Source organism: Brachycentrus maculatus, unplaced genomic scaffold (assembly GCF_059751285.1).
Source record: "Brachycentrus maculatus isolate JH-2025_06_01 unplaced genomic scaffold, ASM5975128v1 h1tg000007l, whole genome shotgun sequence".
NCBI lineage: Eukaryota > Metazoa > Arthropoda > Insecta > Trichoptera > Brachycentridae > Brachycentrus > Brachycentrus maculatus.
The window spans coordinates 1,766,653-1,786,630 of NW_028280762.1; the positions used below are offsets into that span (position 1 = coordinate 1,766,653).

Sequence of the window (19,978 nt, forward strand, 5' to 3'; positions counted from 1 at the left end):
GCCTAGTAAAGTACCTATGTATATCACAGTCGACTATAATTTACCTTGTAAATTAGTCCCTGCTTGTTATAGAAAACTCTTAAAATTGTACCACAGTAATTATTATTACATTTAATTTTAAATTCTGCTGAAATTCCTTTATGACCTATTTCAGGAGATCACCCAACTCACGTCTATTGCAATTTACGCTTGGCAACATTATATGTACCGTAGAACGGGGCTACTTGAACTTTGTTGTGTTACTTGAGCCCAGTACTAAAAAATTATTTAGATCGTGGTATCGATCGAAGTATCGTGACAATAAGTGTCACCTGTCAGGGAAACAATGAATCATGTCGATACGTTCATTATTGTAGACCAAATACAGATTAATTTTTTTTTTGTACTGGGCTCAAGTAACACATCAAAGTTCAAGTAGCCCCGTTCTACGGTACCACAAAGTTAAAAATGGTTTTTAAATACATTTAAAAAAAAATACATATTTAGCTTTGTTTAATTAGTATGTTTATAATTTAAAATAAGCAAAAATACGCTGAAATTTCTTTGATTGGTTATGACAAAAAAGCAAGTGTTAAGTAATTTGCAGCCTAAACTAGAAATGCAATGAGAAGGAAGGAAAACAAAATAAAAGTGATTGATAAAATATCCTAGTGCGCTTAAATTAAAATGAACCAAGTGATAAAATGTTCAATATTACAAACCTCTTCAAAAGATTTACAGGCCTAGTTGCGTGGAAAGCAAAAAGCCTCAATTATTCAAATGATAATGTAAAACTTTATAGCAATTGTTGGTTTGATAGCAATGGTTTTCTGAATAAAGATTTAAAAACTTTGCTTTTTTGCACAAAATTTGCCAAATAGGTAGAATTTTAAGGTTTTAGAATTTTTTTTTAGTTTTCAACCGCTTCATGCCTATGAATGAGAAGTATTTGTGGATGATGCATATGTCGTATTGCGCCAACCCGAGCACGCTTACATGTTTCAACTTTTTTGTACTACATATCGCTCACTCCTTTCATGAACGTCATAAATTAAAAAACTTGATTTTTCAGGATGTATTAAAAATAAATATCAAGCCACTTGTTGAACTTTTTACTGTGCAACAGATCTTTTTAGGCAAAGCCTGAAGGTTTTTTCTCCATTCGAAAAATATTTAGTATATTTAAAAAAATTATTGAACAATACCTTTTCTTCAATATGCAAATACAACATTTTCTGCCCTGTAGCGGGTAAATATTAAGTTAAAAATATGGCTCTTTTTCTGGGATATAGTACATTTTCTGGGCATTCCGAAAACTTGCACAACTGAAAATTGACGATTTTTAATTTATGACGTTCTTGAAAGGAATGAGCGATATGTAAGTTGAACAACTGAAATGAGCTAGTCAGTTGCCACTTTTATTCAAATCGTTTCTTCTGTTATGACTTCTATTCAAAACAATATATTTTTTTATCATTTGTTTGCAATAATTTATTTAATATATTTTATTTATTGTGTTTTATTATTATTCTAATAGTTATCCTTGATTATTTTTAAAAGATTTTTTACATTTTTTATTTAAATACTATTTAAATAAATTAATAAATTACCTGATATTTTTAGATCAATTTTCGTGAAGAAAAAAAACATCAGCATAATGTGGTCAATTTACTTTTATCTATTCGGCTGGGCAAACATAAAAAATTGCTTGTTGGCCCACAGAACATTTTGAAAAAAAATCACAATCACATTTTGTTTGTTAGTTCGAAAAACATTCTTCACTAATTTAAAAAACCTGCTTATAAATATACAGTTTACAATTTACAATATTTTCAGTGTGTCCATGCTTATTCACAAATGCTGGATTAGCATCAGCTACATCAAGATTATTCCCATCCAAAAAAAAACATTATATTTGTTCCAATTTTAATAAAATCATAATTGTAAAGATTTCATTTTACAAATGGTTTTTTAAAAAAAGTCTTGTAATTTTATAAACAAGTATTGTAGAATGTGCCCTCGCTATAGGAAAACCCAGTGAAGGCACAATATTATAAATTGTAATTATGTGTATGATTAATAATTAAAAAATTAATAACCATATTTTAAATATGAACAACTATTTAACCGTTAGAATGCTACGCGGCGCAAAAGCGCTGCGATCGTTTGTATCGAAAATTGCGGCGCAGCGCAAAAGCGCTGCGAGTTTCAGTGTGTTTTCGGTGCTCTGCGGGAGTGCACGTACGCTAACCTCGCGCGTAATTTGTGATGAGAGTGCATTCTTATACATTTAAAAATAACTTTTATCGTTTTTTTGTATTATTTTAAAAAAATAACCATGTCACGTGCTATTATTTCGAACGTTGATTCGATTCCTAGTGATTCTACGGGGAGTGAAACGACAGATACAAATAGTGATGATAGCAGTATTATAACGCATCGAAGAAAAAGATTGAGGATTGAAAGTGAGTCTTCTACCTCCTCTTCATGTACAGAAACAGAAGAAACACCAACTTTTGCCAAAATTCCTCCGACAAAAGTGTTTTCTAAATCAACAAATGATTTTTTCGAGACTCCTGGACCTAGGCGGGCGCCTCCTCCCGATGGCACACCCATAACCTATTTCAACATATTCTTTACCATATCACTGCTCGAAACCATCGTAAGGGAAACAAATCGATATGCTGCACAGTTTTTGGCCTCGCACACTGTATCGGATAATTCTCGAGCAAAAAAGTGGACGCCGACAACAATATACGAAATGAAAGCCTTTCTTGCTGTCATACTCGAAATGGGAATAGCGAGAAGGCCAACAATTAGTAGTTATTGGATAAAAAATTCCCGACACATACCATGGTTTGGGACAATGTTTTCAAGGGATAGGTTCCAACTGATTTTGAAGTTTTTTCACTTGGTTGATAACAGATTATTATTTGAACCAGGTCATCCGAATTATGACCCATGTGGCAGGTTTGATGTGCTTGTCAAACATGCAAATACCGTATTTCATCAGCATTATGTACCAAATCAACAACTATCCATCGACGAGTCGTTAGTTGGTACTCACTGCCATTCTTCGATAAAACAATATATTCCAAACAAAAAACACCATAAATGGGGAATCAAATTTTGGATGCTGTGCGACTCGGTTTCCAAATATTGCTTGGGTTTTTTCTGCTACAAAGGAGCTAAAAATACAGATGACAGAGATTCGGTAGAAAAATATGGTCTTGGATTTACGGTAGTGCAAAAATTGCTTTCAATTGGAAATTACCTGAACAAAGGTTATCATTTGTTTACAGATAATTTTTACACAAGCTTACGATTAGCCAAAGCCCTTTTGGAACAAAATACATATATAACTGGAACAATAAGACGTAACAGAAAAGAGATTCCTCCAGAAGCTAAGAAAGCAATCGTAGGAGAAGCCAAAAACCTAGCACATGAAAATGTTTTGATGTGTTCATTCAGAGACAAAAAGTCCAAACCAAAGCCAGTCATATTGATTTCATCCAATGCAGATACTAATAGTGTGACGATCAAGAAAAAGAAAGGGAAATTTGAAAACGAAAAACTGAAACCAAGCATGATTGATGACTACAACAAATACATGGGAGGTGTGGACGAATCTGACAAAATGTTGTACGTGTATTTGGACGAGCGAAGAACCCTAAAATATTGGAAAAAAGTAGTATTCAACATTTTTGGAAGAATGGTACTCAACTCTTATATTTTGTATGTTTCCAACACTACCGAAAAAAAATGACCCGGCTCCAATTCACATCGAAAATTATTGAGGATCTCGAAAAGGAGTGGATGAATCATAAAAATAGCGTGTCAACACAACCATCTTCATCAAAGAAAAAATTTGCGCTGGAAAAATTACCGGGACGTAACTTACGCCAGTGCGAGGTGTGTAGCAACAGAGGGAGTGGGATAAAGCGATCCCGCCTTATTTGCGTACGCTGTAGGAAAGGCCTACACGCTATTTGTGCGGCAAAACATAATTGTTGAGCTATTTTTTTTTATTTTTTTTTATTTTCTAAATGAAATAAAATACAATAATATTGATATCACTTTATGTTTAATAAACATTAATAAACAATAAACATTTTATCTTTATAATGCAAAAATAATTAATAAAATTGATTGATATTTGTCTAAGTTAGAGTGTTTTATTTGACACCATTATTTTTTCCTCTAAATTAATCAATATGTGTATAGCAATTTTCATTTATTTTTGCCAAAATTGCTTAGCACTAAAACGGTTAATATGAAAGATTAATTTTTAAGATAACTGTTTCCCCCTATTTTTTTTTGAGGTCAAGGGATCTTGCATCCCTTATGTTACTGCGACCATATTAGGTCTATTGCGACCTCCCTCTGTATTACAGCTCACTGCCAAGACCTACGTGAGTCATGTAACTCACGACCTGTCTTGGTGGTAGGAGCTTCACCTTCTCGGAGTCCAGTAGAGGTCCTCCAAGGATGTGGCTTCGTTTGCGAGCGACTGCGAGAGAGTTTCCTCCCATGGTCAATTTTGTATTAAAACATCTAAATATGTGCCAGAATAATCTATTTAATGATAAAAAAAATTGCCAGTGGCTAACTGGAAATTAAAACAAACGAAGCTGGGTACAAATGATATGTGATAAAAATAGTTGTGTAATGGAACAGCTACCTTCTCTTTTCTTCTGAGATCCCGGAGCACTTCCTCGATCTCGATTCTCCAGTCGTCTTGCATTGTGTGGAATGATTCGTGTGGTCCCATCGTAAATTCTGAATTTCTGATATGCTCCAGATCATCTAAGATCTTCACAAATGACGGCCGGTCGTGGGGATTGGATCTCCAACAAGCTGAAATAGGGAAAAAAAATTAATAAGACCACAATAAACAGTTAAGTGATATTTATTGTAACTGCAGACAGTTGGTAGAATTCCATATTGAATTGTTGGGTAATATATCCAAAATAAAACAAGGTTTGTTGAATTGAATTCTACATTTATTTATGTATATGTTAAAACGTGACCGGTTTCGTCTTCTTAAGACGTTATCGAACACTGACTCAGTCTCATTATCAAACACTGAGTCAGTGTTTGATAATGTCCTAAGAAGACGAAACGCGTCACATATTAGGTTATTATTTTATTTATAACCCTTATCCGCACCTAATGGTGCATAGGGCACTGCATCAAATTGACGCAGTGTTATCTTGATCATTACTTACATGAAGGCAAGGTGATCACTCTTGCGCTTCAGGAACCAGTCCAGGGTAATATTAAATAAATATTACAGTGTTAAATCACTAATATTTATTTTCACCTCCCCCCCTGGGAATCGAACCCGGGACTTCCAGCACGGTAGCTAAACACGCTGACCATTACACCACGGAGGCGGACAAATATTAACATATATATAAATAAATGTAGAATTCTATCCAACAAACCTTGTTTTATTTTGGAAATATTACCCAACAAAGTTAAGAGATAATTGTCAAATTGATTTTTTTGTTAAAGGTATAATTCGCAAAGCGTCTATTTTAGATGCTTGTCTGCAGGTAGGATAGTAAGGATATGGAAGGTAAATGTGAAAAAAATACATCACAAACACCCAGACCAATTGAAAATAAATCTTTTTTGAATTCATTTTGCAATTGGCGGGAATCGAACCCGCGATGCCAGTTTTACAGTCGAGCGTCTAAGCAACTATGCCACAGCGCCTGCCAGCTAAAAAATGATTTATTTTAATCTGTGTTGGGAACAGGAGGGATAATCCAGCGTAGGCCAATCAGGAACTTCTTAGCATTTGCTCATTGCTAGGAGAAAACCATGTAAAACTCCTAAGGAGAAGCCGTACCTACTGTTGACTGTCGCCAACAGACCTTCCGTTCCACTAGAAGAGGGTTTTTTTGTTTTATTATTATTATTATTTTTTATTTGTATACATTTATTAAAATCACAATTTATACATGTTTATAACTTTTTTTTTTGCAGAGACCCACCAAGCCACTTTGTGTGTCTTGTCGGTGGAGTTCTGTTTTAATACATTTTATTGTTTTTAACTATTTTAACCTAACATAGACACAAAAAAGAGAAAAAAATTAAGAATATAAACATTTTACAATTTTCATAAAATTAACTCTTGTTTATTTACCCATTCCTTTATTTTGCCTTTGTTCCATATTTTATTTTGACATCTAACATCTGTCGGAAAGTAATTAAAAATGTTCGCAACGATATATTGCAGTGTTCGACTCCCATATTTATTGTTAATTCTTGGGACTATCAAAGCTTTGTTGTGTGTAAATCGTGTATCATGGCATTTTGTAGCCTAGCTTGGTTTATGGTAGCAATGTCCTTCACTATTCTTATCATGTACGATACCACCTCTCGTGAGAATTCATGGTTAACTGGTCAGCTGGTGGTTTGAGGGACAAGGTTTGAAGTAGGAGAGCGGTACCTTCCATCAGATCCCTCCACTGCGTGGGACAGGTGCTGGGGATGGGCAGCGTCAGCTTGTTGACGGCCACCCCGTACGCCACGGCCAGGTAGTCGATGCCCTTATATGGCGTCTCGCCCGTCAGCAGCTCCCACAGCAGCACTCCGTACGACCACACGTCGCTTGCCCGCGAGAACGTGGACTCTCTTATAACCTGACAGAGAAAAGAGAAAATCATTTTATCATTGTGTGTCAATGATTTTCGAAATAAACTTTCTGTTAGTATGTATGAGGAGATGCATGAACGTGGAAGGGGCGAAGAATGTTTGCAAAGACAGAGTGGTGTGGTATTCTATTCTCTCTGCCTACCCGCTACAGGGCAGAAAGTGTTGTTTTTGCATTTTGAAGAAAATGTATTGTTTAATTTTTTTTTTAAATATACTAAATATTTTTCAGATTCGGCGGGTATGTATGAGGAGATGCATGAACGTGGAATAGGCGAAGAATGTTTGCAAGGACAGAGTGGTGTGGCATTCTATTCTCTCTGCCTGCCCCTGCGGAGAAGCGGTGCGACGGTTAGTTAGTTCGTTTTATGTTAGTAAAACTTTATTTAACTTCATTGATTGATTCGGCAGTCACTTTGCATTTTTAATTTTATCAATGCATTTTTAATTTAAGTTTTACTTGGAAAATACAGCTATTTCTTAAAATCCATCGTTACACATGTTTCGATGCCTTATGCATTCTTTTCTGAATTCTTGAATAAAATCAAAACAAAACACCCTTTAAACTTAATACATACAATAAATCGCATTAAAAAAAATGACATGATGCATATTTATTTATTTCACCATCCCCGTGTTTATAATTATTTCATCATATCACCCCTGATTTTTATTTTGAATAGATTTTGGATTTTGTTTGTTTTTTTATAATATAAATATATTTAAAAAAATTACCTCCTTACTTTTTACTAACTATTTTCTTTTCAAACCTATTTTAAAAGAAAAACTATTTTTTCAATACAAAAACGATGTTTAAAGAAAAGAAAAAAAATCAATTACGTTAAATGTTACCTGGGTTTAGAGACAAGGCCTTAATATATTAAAAATATTTTTAAGGCTGAAAACATATAGACTGCTGATAAACTAGGAAACTTGTCATTACTATTCAAATTTGGTTGTCTTCAGTTGCTACAACATTTTGAGTGTGTCCAAACACTTGTTCACAAAATCTGGATTATCTCCAATTACATCTCCATTTTCATATTATTTTTTGACATCTCATCAAAGATGAAGAAGAATATGGAAGTCTGGTCACTTAAACCAGCCTATGACAGTCGTCAGCCCCGTAAATGTCCAGACTCCCATATTCTTCTTCATCTTTGATGAGATATCAAAAAATAATTCAGTTGCTACTGTGATATCTATTTTTTTTTTACACAAACTTATATGGGTTTTTAAAAAAATAATAAACATCCCCAAATATTAGTAACGTGGGTGGTAGTTTTCCCTATTACCTCGGGTGGCATCCACGCGTAGGTGCCGGCGGCCGACATGGGGGTGGTCTTGTACACCTCCCTCGCGAGACCGAAATCGGTGATTTTCAAAGTCTTGTTTTCGAGATCGTCATTTTCTATGCACTCGCTCAGGAGAACTGGAAATATAAAATAATAATTAGTAAAAATAACGGATTAGCAAACATTAATTAATAAATAAAACACTGTAAAAAAAAAACTTTCATATCGCTCACTCCTTTCAACAACACGTCATATTTCAAAAATCGTCAATTTTCAGTTGTGCATGTTTTCGGAATGCCCAGAAAATTTACTATATCCCAGCAAAAGCGGCATATTTTAACGTAATATTTACCCGCTACAGGGCAGAAAGTGTTGTTTTTGCATTTTGAAGAAAATGTATTGTTTAAATATTTTTTTAAATATACTAAATATTTTTCAGATTCGGCGGGTATGTATGCGGAGATGCATGAACGTGGAAGAGGCGAAGAATGTTTGCAAGGACAGAGTGGTGTGGCGCTCTATTCTCTCTGCCTACCCGAGTGGTGAAGCGGCGTGATGGTTAGTTAGTTAGTTAGTTAGTCTAAATATTTTTCAAATGGAGAAAAAACATTCAGGTTTTACCTAAAAAGATCTGTTGCACAGTAAAAAGTTCAATAAGTGGCTTGATTTTTTTAAATATACATTTAACTTAAAAACCGATCTCCTGAAAAATCAAGTTTTTATTTATTTATGACGTTGTTGAAAGGAGTGAGCTATATGAGTAGTCCACTTGCAAACCACGTTATGTTAAAAAACTAAGTTTATCAGAAAATGGCTCCAATCGGTAGAAGATTAAAAGTATTAACCTCGTTAAGTTAGGAATAAAATATATACTATACTATAATAGAAAAATTAATACTCTTGCAAAACTCGCTATGCCGATCGACAATTCACTTAAAAACATCTCTCTAAAATCTCTCAAAAAAACTCAAATCGGTAGAAGATTTAATATTCTACCGATTGCCGCCAATATTATATGGCGGTGTAATATTTGAATTGGCCATGAACGCACAAAAGAAAGCGATAACATCATCAAATTGATAATAAAATTCGTGACAATTCTTAGAAAACGTCGTAAAGCTCCCTGAATATATAATTTGCTAACATAAATAAATCTCAATTCCGAGTAAATTATCAGCGAACATCACAAACAATGCAAGGATAATAATCGAACAGCAAAAAACATTTTATTGTTTACCGGGAAAAATATCGCGGAATAATCCTATAATTGATGAAATGCGACATTGAAAATAATAATAAAAAATGCCTGCATTAAGGCTTTGTCGTCGGGTAAGAAGGATTATTAGCGAGACAAACGACACGAGAGCCATTATATTAAGATAGGATATTATATTAAAAATAATAAATCATATCGAATTCTCATTTTTACACGATTCGAAATAACACGCCGCAAAAAAGAAAAAAAAATCAAACATGCGTTTAATAATGCGTAAAAGTTATTTGGAATCTCTACATCCCTACATATACTTACTACTCCGTACTATAAGTATACTTACTAAATATACTTATAATAATATTATCAATGGAAAATACCTTCGATTTTTTTAACCTCCCTACGAATATCGAAAAAAAAAATGAGTACATTAAAATAATTAACGCCTATTTTACATGGACCCAAAAAATTATACAAAACAGACTATTATATCCTTAATAAGGTAAAATTAATAAATACTGAGCGTAAGTCGTCCCTCTCCAAGCACAAGTTCTTAGTCTCTTTTTTCGAGAGGACAGCGTTAGTATAAGATATTTTACAAATAGATGTGTGGCTAACGAAGTAAATTGTAATATTTACTTTATTGGCCATACATATATATTTAGAAAAATAAGCAACAATTTTTTTTTAAAATCCCGAATATTTTTTTTACAAGTAAACCTATCCACCATATTTTATTTTTGTTTTAGTATGCTTTTTTTACACGATATCGCTTGGAACGTGAACGTATCTACCGTGTAAATGATGAGTTCAGTGTAATATTAATTTTTTTAACATTGGCGCCAGAGTAATTGCTTGAAGAAGACAGAGGTGGAATGCCGGAAAATTTACATTTTATTTTTCAACATTAGTTGTCCGCCTCCATAGTGTACTGGTTAGCGAGTTTGGCTACCATGCTGGAGGTCCCGGGTTCAACTCGAATGGGGTCAGAATAATATAAGTGTTTTTCTACTCTAATTTATTTAGTATTACCCTGAAACACAGGATCGATCCACCTTCGCCTTATATGATTAACGACCATCTTTCGATCGCATAATAAAGATCGCATAAATTTGATGCAGTGCCCTACGCACCATTGGGTGCGGGTAAGGGTCAGTATGAGTAGTAATTTGGGAGGTAGGTACCATATAAATTATATTAAATGTGACGAATTATTTTTAGTCGCTTCATAATATGGTAAAGTGGTAAATATTGGCCTGGCCACCTTACCGACTTTGCCGACTAGTCGGTAAGTCGGCTTGCCAGAAACAAGAAAACAAGAAAAAAAGTAATCGAGAAAACAAGAAAAAAATTGATCATGGGAACCTATACTTGAACACAACAAAACAAGAACAGAACGAGGACGGGTAAGAAAGAAATCCAGTTGTGTCAAAAGTCTGCCATACATAACCGGAGGGCATGTATGACTAGATGTGTGGATGGACAGAAAGTTATAAAAATGTATGTCAGGATAGATGAGTGAGGTATCCTCTCTGTCTGCCCTTGCAGAGAAATGGCGTAATGGTGGTAGCAATAGCAGTACTCGCAAATCGTACACCGATAACATAACTATGGACATTTCATAACATCACTATGGAGATCAAGAATCATCAATAAAATCTTATTTATTCGAGTGTTAAAAATAAAAATCGATTCCAGGTAAATACTAATTTATGTATATCACAAGATTATTATTATGCATATTTGAATATTTGATTTGGCAGGAAAAGGCACGTAACTCCGAAAAATACGCACGTCACTACATAATATCAAATTTCCGAGAAAATATTCGGCCGACCTTCGAATTGGCATAAGTACCATTATAATTGAGAGTTCAACGCCTCAATTTGGTAAAAAAATGTATCAAGTCTTAAGACACACTGATTTATCATTTTTATAGCGTAGGTAGGTACAATATGAACCTTTTGTTCTGCAGTTGGTAATTTTCGCTAATTCGTTAATTTTAAATAATTTATACAAATCGTTAAGAATTTGAATGAAAAATTATAAATATGTATATAAAACCATACAGCTCCTGAAAAAAGCAGAATCGGATAAGAGTAAATACATATTTTTCAGTAAATATATTAATTAATTAACGAAAGAAATGTTTTTCTTTGAAATATATACGATTCAGAAAACACGGGATGATAAAGTAAAATACGAATAAACAAAAGCGATTATAAACATAAATCACTTTTTTATATTTAAGTTTCACTTACAATGATTAAAGAAAACACTTGTTTTTTACCACTTGAGTTTTATTATAGACTACATGTTTCAGAAGTTAAACTTCCATCATTCAGGTCTGTATAATAACTAAAATTATTTTAGTTATTATACAGACCTGAATGATGGAAGTTTAACTTTTGAAACATGTAGTCTATAATAAAACTCAAGTGGTAAAAAACAAGTGTTTTCTTTAATCATTGTAACATGTCTTACCACAAAGTTAATGCCGAAATAATAAATAAAATAAGTTTCACTGGGTAAATGCCACTATTTCTTAAAATCTATTGTGACACACCGCAGCTGTCTAGTTCACAAATATCAAATATGATTGACGTACGACGCCATTTGTAAAAATAATAACATCTTCCGATAGGGTGATAACTTTTGCGCCACCCAGTATATTGTGTACCGTAGAACGGGGCTACTTGAACTTTGATGTGTTACTTGAGCCCAGTACAAAAAAAATCTGTATTATTCATTGTTTCCCTGACAGGTGACACTTATTGTCACGATACTTCGATCGATACCACGATCTAAATGTTTTTTTTGTACTGGGCTCAAGTAACACATCATAGTTCAAGTAGCCCCGTTCTACGGTACTCTTTCCTTCTGAAGTACTTACTTGCTGGTTGATTTTCTTCTGATTAGCGGGTGTTTGTTATAAAACTATTGTCCACGCGAGGGCGCTACATTGCCACTGTGCGTTGTTCCGTTTTCGGCCAGTTCCGATCGTATATGGCGACAAACGGGGTATCGCTCGGATAACGTGCAAGCTGCCGACATTCCTCGAGGCGCATTAACTCCGCGCGCTCGCGGCATACAGATGAGACCCGGGACTTGAACGATGGACGCTTCGCTCCTGAACTCATCATTGCTAACAGCTCATGGCAGCAATTATTCTTATAATTGAAACGGAGTAATAATCGATCGAATTATTTTGTCCGCCTCCGATGAGTGTAATGCTCAGCACGCTCGGCTACCGTTCTGGAGGTCCCGGGTTCGATTCCCAAGGGGGTCAAATAAATATAAGTGAGTTTTTCACTGTAATATTTATTCAATATTACCCTGGACTGGTACCTGAAGCGGAGGGCTGATCACCTTTCCTTCACGTGTAAACAATCACTGCGTTGATATTAAGCTGGGCCCTATGCACCATTGGGGTGCGGATAAGGGTTTAATTATTATTAATTATCGATTTAAAATTCAAAATTTTGATTGAATTATCTTTCCCGTATTTGAGTTTTCGACGAATAAAGTTCTAATATTTGAGTTTTCAAATGAATATGATATTTACATTTTCGACCGAATTATCTTTCCCGTATTTCAGTTTTTGGCGAATAAACGTTCTAATATTTGAGTTTTCAAATGTTAGAAAGTTTGTCATGTTAACGTTTATCAATAATTATGGTATTTATATTTTCGATAGAATTAAGATAATGAGGGAAAGATTCCCGTATTTGAGTTTTCGGCGAATCAACGTTATAATATTTGAGTTTTCGAAAGAATTATCATTACGTATTTGAATTTTCGATCGAATTATCCTACCAGTTTGTATTTAGTATAAAGTAGCTTCTGAAATTCTCCGAACGTTAATTCTTACGTTCAATTCATATTAAAATTAAATTCAAGTTTTCCAACGAATTACATTTAAAATTTCTTATATTTTTATTTTACATAAGTACTTCACTCAAGTATGTAAAATAATTAAATTTGATATATTATTAGATTAAAACCAATATTTTTAGCTTTTCCACTTTATTTTTATTTGACCAGCGACCGGGTTTCGTCGTTACCGACATCATCAGACTGGTGATGTCTGATGATGTCGGTAACGATGAAACCCGGTCGCTGGTCAAATAAAAATAAAGTGGAAAAGCTAAAAATATTGGTTTTAATCTAATAATATATTAAAAATGCAATTCCATAACGAAGTGTCAGTGGATAATATAAATCAATTAAATTTGGAAAAAAAATGTTAATGTTGTGAATTAAATAACTGGTCATTAAAAATTAAAATTAAATTACATGTTTCATAAAAAAAATAAAATATATTTTCAGGTGTAATATTTGTAAAATAATTCGTTGAGGATTTTGCATACATTAAAAATAAGGGTCTCTAATAATTAAAAAGCTTACTTAAATCAACCATACATGCAGCCGCGAACTCACACATGAAGCGATGTGTGAATTATATGATATAAATCTTTCTGGCTCCATCCCAACTTATTGTCTTTGTAAACTGTTACAGTGTCAGTGGATAATATAAATCAATTAAATTTGGAAAAAAAAATGTTAATGAGTTGGGCCCGTGGTATGTATTGCGGACTCTGGATAAGAGGTTGAAGGTTCGACCGCCACTCTGTCACAACTTCATTCCTACTTTTAAAAGTCCAAAAGTAAAGTTTAAGGTAAAACGTAGACTCCCATCAGTAACCCCTTACATTATTTTACTATTTAATTAACACGATCGATTTGAATCCAATCCAATACAAAGATGTCGAAAATAAATTACGTTTCAATTATTGCATTTACAAAATAGTACAAGCGATTAGAATTCCGTCAGCAATCAACGGCGATTTTGTCATCGATGGCATGACGCGATACCCTACATAGTACAATAATTCAGTTTACGATTTTGCATATCTGACAATATACAGTAACTGAAATCCGACAAGCCTAGCGATTGCGTCACCATCGTACGCAAGTCATACATTTTCGATTAAAAGTTATTCAATAATATTTGATATCAATGATCTTTGACGATTCATTTAGTTTCATCGTGGACTTTTATTATTTTAAGTTCATTATATTATTGATATAAAGCACGTTCAAGGCTTTAAAGGAACGTGTCAAAAGGATTTGCACGTGTATAAACAAAAGTCTTTAATATGCACTCTATATGCATTTTTTCTGGTACCTTACTGCACCTAAGCGGTGCATAAGGCCATCATGCCAGAGAGCGACTCTCTCAGATTCTGTAATGGTCGTCTTCATGCCAGAGAGCGCCTCTCACAGATTCGGTAATGGCTGTCTTCATGCCAGAGAGCGACTATCAGATTCAGTAATGGCCGTCTTCATGCCAGAGAGTGCCTCTCACAAATTCAGTAATGGCCGTCTTCATGTTAGAGATCTACTCTCACAGATTTGGTATCGGCTGTCTTCATGGTAGAGGGTGTCTCTCACAGATTCAATAATGGCCGTCTTCATGCCAGAGAGCGACTCTCACAGATTCGGTAAGGGCCGTCTTCGTGCGGGGGAATGATAATTCCGCTCCCGGTAGTTACCGAGATATGGTGCATAAGATTCGGTAATAGCCGTATTCATGTCGTCGCTTTCTCTAGCGCGATTCGCCCGGTGCTCCGTGACGCGCGTCACGTTTCCAGTGGAATATTATCACAACAGGTACCGGTGGAGATGTCACCGCCAGCTGCGGACGCGCGACGGCCGCTGACTCTTGACAGTGACATTGTTTTTGACAGTAGTTAGTGTTCATTGCCATGGGCGGGCAGAGAGCAATAATAGCCATTATAAAAATATAATACATGCCCTCCGAGTATCATCTCCCTCAGTAACCATCCTAACAAGTGGTTTTTTCCTTTGTTCAATAGTCGGAGAGTGTAGGAACCCAGATTTGTGAACAAGGATTTGGACACACGCAAAAATGTTGTGAATTAAATAACTGGTCATAAAAATTTTAAATTAAATTACATGTTTCGTAAAAAAAAATAAATATATTTTCAGGTGTAATATTTGTAAAATAATTCGTTGAGGATTTTGCATACATTAAAAATAAGGGTCTCTGCTAATTAATAAGCTTACTTAAATCAACCATACATGCAGCCGCCAACTCACACATGAAGCGATGTGTGAATTATATGATATAAATCTTTCTGGCTCCATCCCAACTTACTGTCTTTGAGACGATCAGCTCTCATCGTCCTCAGGTTGTAGGTCCCTCTATCATATACAACGTCACCATGCCTTCGAATCATGTTATATTTCTGTAGCATTCATGATTTTTTGGTCTTCCTCTGGATGTCTTTCGAGGAAGATCCATGGCGATCGCCTGATATAAAATATCTCAGGTTCTCTGCGTGATATGTGCCCATACCATCTCAATTGCCTTTCCTCTACCTTAACATTGATATTGATGATTGTCAGGTACAGCCAGGTTTCCACAAATGCGTGAACTCTTTATTTTGTCTCTAAGGGACACTCCAGCTGACCATCTAAGCTGTTATATAGCTGTTTCTAGTTTCAGCCTAGGGTAGTTGTTATACATCGTCCAGCGTTCGGAGCCATATATATTGGGACAATTTTTTTTATTATTATTATTATTTTTAAATATATTTTTTTAATAATAGTACTAATTGTAATAATTGTATGAATAATTGCATCACCTACTTTAAAAGTCCGCTAGATCCATGTAAGTCGATTTTACAAAAAAATGCAAAATTTTTCGGGTAACATTTATGTTTCAAAGATTTGTCTATTTTTAGATAAAATATTATGAAATAGAGAATTTCCCCATTTTTTCAGTATTTAAAAAAAAAACACGAGACACAAACCGATAATGACGTCATCTTAATTTTTTACCTATCCCCGCTCCCTGATTGGCGTATATGGGTCAAAAGGCAAGTTTCATGAATATAGCGGAATTTGAAATACAACGCTGTTTTTAAGTATTTTTTAGCAGGTTTTTCAAGTATATAAATATTTTAAGCAATAAAACCCACAATTGACATTCCGATAGAGTATTTATTTTAAAATCTTATAAAATTGGATCTGGCGGATTTTGAAAGTAGGCGACACAATTGTAATAATTGTATAATTTAACATCTGTCCATAAAAAAATGCTATCAATAAGTTAAGTAATAATCATTCAACATGTAAGTTGAACGAATAACATCAGTTGCGAGCCTTATGGAGAGATCTCAGCTCAGCATAAGTAGGAGCTAAACCGAAAGGGAACAAAAAGTAAAGGACACTGTTCCGAGTTGGGAGTCGGGACCCCCGGCTGCGGGACTAAGTGCGGCTTTATTATCGCCAGCACAGCGGCCGGCCGTGGGAACAACGGGCAAAGCGGGCGGCAATCGGCGCGGCGATTAGGGCAAATTAGGTGCCCGGGGTTGCTATTATTAGGTGTACCCCCGCGCTGGGTGGCGCGCGCCCGGGCGGACGTCGCACCTCGCGACGAGACAATGCTGCCCGATTAGACGGTTTAAGGTCCAGTATTTGATAAGTCGCAACTTAATTTTCTCTAAGCCCATGTAAAATTTTAGATTTGTTTTTTCTTTTTCTTAACCTTTTCCACTCTGACCATTTTTTCTCATAACTGATCAGCCATTCTGATAAAAAAATGCGACATTTTTCTACCATTAAAATAAATATTTTGGTTCTCTAATTTTGGGACACTGCTTGGCAATTCGTATGACCATGTTAATTAAGATTAACTGTGTTTATCTGAAATATTTGTTGGTGGAATATACTTGGGTGATAGAGAAATCAGTGATTAAAGTTATACCTGCGCCGGGCCAGACATTGTGGCCCACGGAGCTGCCTGCTAGAATCATACGGGCCAGAATGTCTGGCCTACAGAGTGGTAAGAGTTAAAACAACAGTTTTGGATTTAAAAAAAAGTTTATCTTCGAAATAAATATATCGTAGTCTTGAAAAAATCCCAAAGCGGTTTTAAACTAAGAAGTATAATATATTGACTTTTTAAAAATAAGTAACTGCGTTGATGTTTATTTTCTTGCCAAGCAAAAGTAACTTAAATGGTCTTCCTGAACATTTTACGTTTTGTTAGTCACTTTCTCCTGTACGACTACGATATGGAAATTTGAAAAGAAAAGAGTTATTGAAAGATAAGGAGTTAAAAAATATATATAATTTTTCTAAATATGTATATTCTAAAAATTTCCAACACACATTATTTTTTAAAAAAAAGTAGGGCGTGGATTTTCTTTTCAAAACCACATTTAAAAAAAAAACAAAAATTTCCGACACAAAAACGGTGTTTTGAGCAAATTCAATTACATCAAATGTCACCTAGGTTTAGAGAAAATTAAGTTGCGATTTAACGTGTGTGAGACATTTTACTGACGTAAAATGACATTGGTCTGTAAAAAACAGTAATAGGAGCAGAGTAAGATCGAGGAAAACTTTTTTTTCTTATTATTATAATTAATCGCTAATCGCTATCGAACAATCGCTTTATGCGAATATAATATTTTCCATTGAATGCAAAGCAAAACAACGCAACGCGATATTGTGGTCCGTACACAGCGCGAGTGATAGCGGTATCATTACCCGGTCACGTGGTCTCACTGACGTACAAGAAAAACCCGCAACATTACGAGATCTCATCACAATGCAGACGTACAATTCTGTATTCATAGTTTATGGGTAAACTCTGTTTTTAAAGTCTTCTTCTTCATCTTGTTGTAGGCCTTGTGGCCTGTTTTTAAGAGGGATTAGCCTCCTGCGATGTTGATTCCCAGGTATCGACCCATCTCTTTGATGGTATGCCCGGGAGTCGTCTACCATGGGGTTGGCCGTACAGTGCGATGTGGGGGAGTCTGGATGGTTCCATTCTCCTCACATGCGCAACATTAAAGTACGTTTAAAGTAACAAGAGAAATTAATGAAGAATAAGCTTTAAATCTTACAAAGCAAATACTTGATGCGAACAATATTTACACTCACAATATTTTTAGTGTGTCTAAATTTTGGTTTAAAATTCTGGATTTTGAACAAAACTTTGGAAACCCTCAAAATATTGTCAATAAGAAATAATCAGTCAAAATATGGGTTTTTTATGAAATTCGGGAAGATGTACATTATTTGTTTTTAAAACTTGACGATTTTAACAATAGATGGTGTCAACGAAGTAGCACGCGAAAGATATTTTCAATAAAAGCATAAATATAACATCCGAAATTTGAGTACCTACTGTAATAAAAGCGAGTGTTTTTGCCTAGAATTTTCACTCATGGATTACATGAAATTGCAGTAACCTTAAACATACAGAGTAAATCCAATCACGAGTAGGCATAGGCTATGAAACTTAAAAAATTGAAGCCTGAGTAGGGTCATGATAAGCGGTGATGCATAAGCCGTAGCTAGATTTCAGAGTCACTTGGACGTTAGGTAATTAAAAAAAAAGTAAGTGTAATTCTCAATCATGGGTAGAATGGTGAATGTTAGGCTTGTATAAAGCGATTACTTAAACCTGCCTTATTTAAAGCATTGTAAATGCCCAGGCCTCTATTTTCGTTTATCAATGTCGAGATATCAATACAATACAATAAAATTACAATACTTTTCATCTTCTTTTGCTTAGCTAAAACATAACGTTTAGAAGTAAAGGAAGTATCATAGACAAGGTGTAAAAGGGTAAATAAATAATTTTTCAAATGGGAATATTAAACCAAAGAGAATTAAGCACAAATATGTTCGAAAATAAAAGCTGACCGATGGACTGTTAACATAATTATAAAAAAATAGCTTTATCAGGGATGAACAAACGAAATGGAATTAATTTCTAAATCACTTATTCAATTATTACAAACCGCTCACTCCTTTCAAGAACGTCATAAATAAAAAAACTTGATTTTTCATGAGAACGTTTTTAAAGTTTAAAAATATAATACAATGTATTAAAAAATATCAAGCCACTTATTAAACTTTTTACTGTCCAACAGATCTTTTAAGGTAAAACCTGAAGGTTTTTTCTCCATTTGATAATTATTTAGTAGGTATATTTAAAAAAATAATTAAACAATACCTTTTCTTCAAAATGCAAAAACAACACAAACATGCACAACTGAAAATTGACGATTTTTGATTTATGACGTGCTTGAAAGGAGTGATCGAAACGATATCTTACAGAGATTTTAGAATACACGTAAAACTTGTTTTTTCCAGATATCCATATATGACACCGGTAGAGAAAACCTTCACACTTGTCACAGCCACTTTTAAGTATGTTAACTATTTGCAGTTTTTAATATTATTTTTAAATATGATTTATAGCACTATACAACATTTTAAAGTTTAAATAGTATAAGGAAAATATAATGCGATATATAGTAGGAAGTATGGAAGTGAAACATGGAGTTGGCAAAAGAAGGATGAAAGTAGACTGAATGCAGTCGAAATGCGATCTCTCAGAAGAATGTGCGACAAAACGATGTATTGTAGATGTTTGAATAGTGAAATAAGGAAGGAATGCAAAGCTGAGACGAACCTTATTGATAACTCCTTTATTTCAGGGAATTTTATAAGAGGTTAATGTTTTAAATTGTATTTTTACATTTTATTTTATTATTAAATTGAAATACAATTGAAAAACATTAACTTCCCCATAACGTCACCTCCGATAACGCGGTACCTATCTCAGCGTTATAGGGGGGTTTACTGTAATGTATATAGATATAGGATTTCATAATAATAATAATTATTACTCAGCATAACTCCGTCAAATACAGAAGTAGTCAGCAACTCTATATACCAATCTCAGATATCAATACAAGTCGCTAGTAGTGTTTTTGTT

The 19,978-nt window shown here is 34.4% G+C and overlaps 1 protein-coding gene across 1 annotated transcript in view; it reads right to left on the minus strand.

Moving 5' to 3' along the window:
• LOC148313615 (mitogen-activated protein kinase kinase kinase 11-like) overlaps positions 1-19,978 on the minus strand; it is a 103,400-nt gene that overhangs the window by 23,851 nt on the left and 59,571 nt on the right. Inside the window, exons 2-4 of the mRNA XM_088260148.1 lie at positions 7,938-8,074; positions 6,440-6,632; positions 4,661-4,836 (exon numbers count right to left, since the gene is read on the minus strand). Of these exons, the coding sequence (XP_088116274.1) occupies positions 4,661-4,836; positions 6,440-6,632; positions 7,938-8,074 (506 nt within the window). The remainder of the gene's footprint in view (positions 1-4,660; positions 4,837-6,439; positions 6,633-7,937; positions 8,075-19,978) is intronic.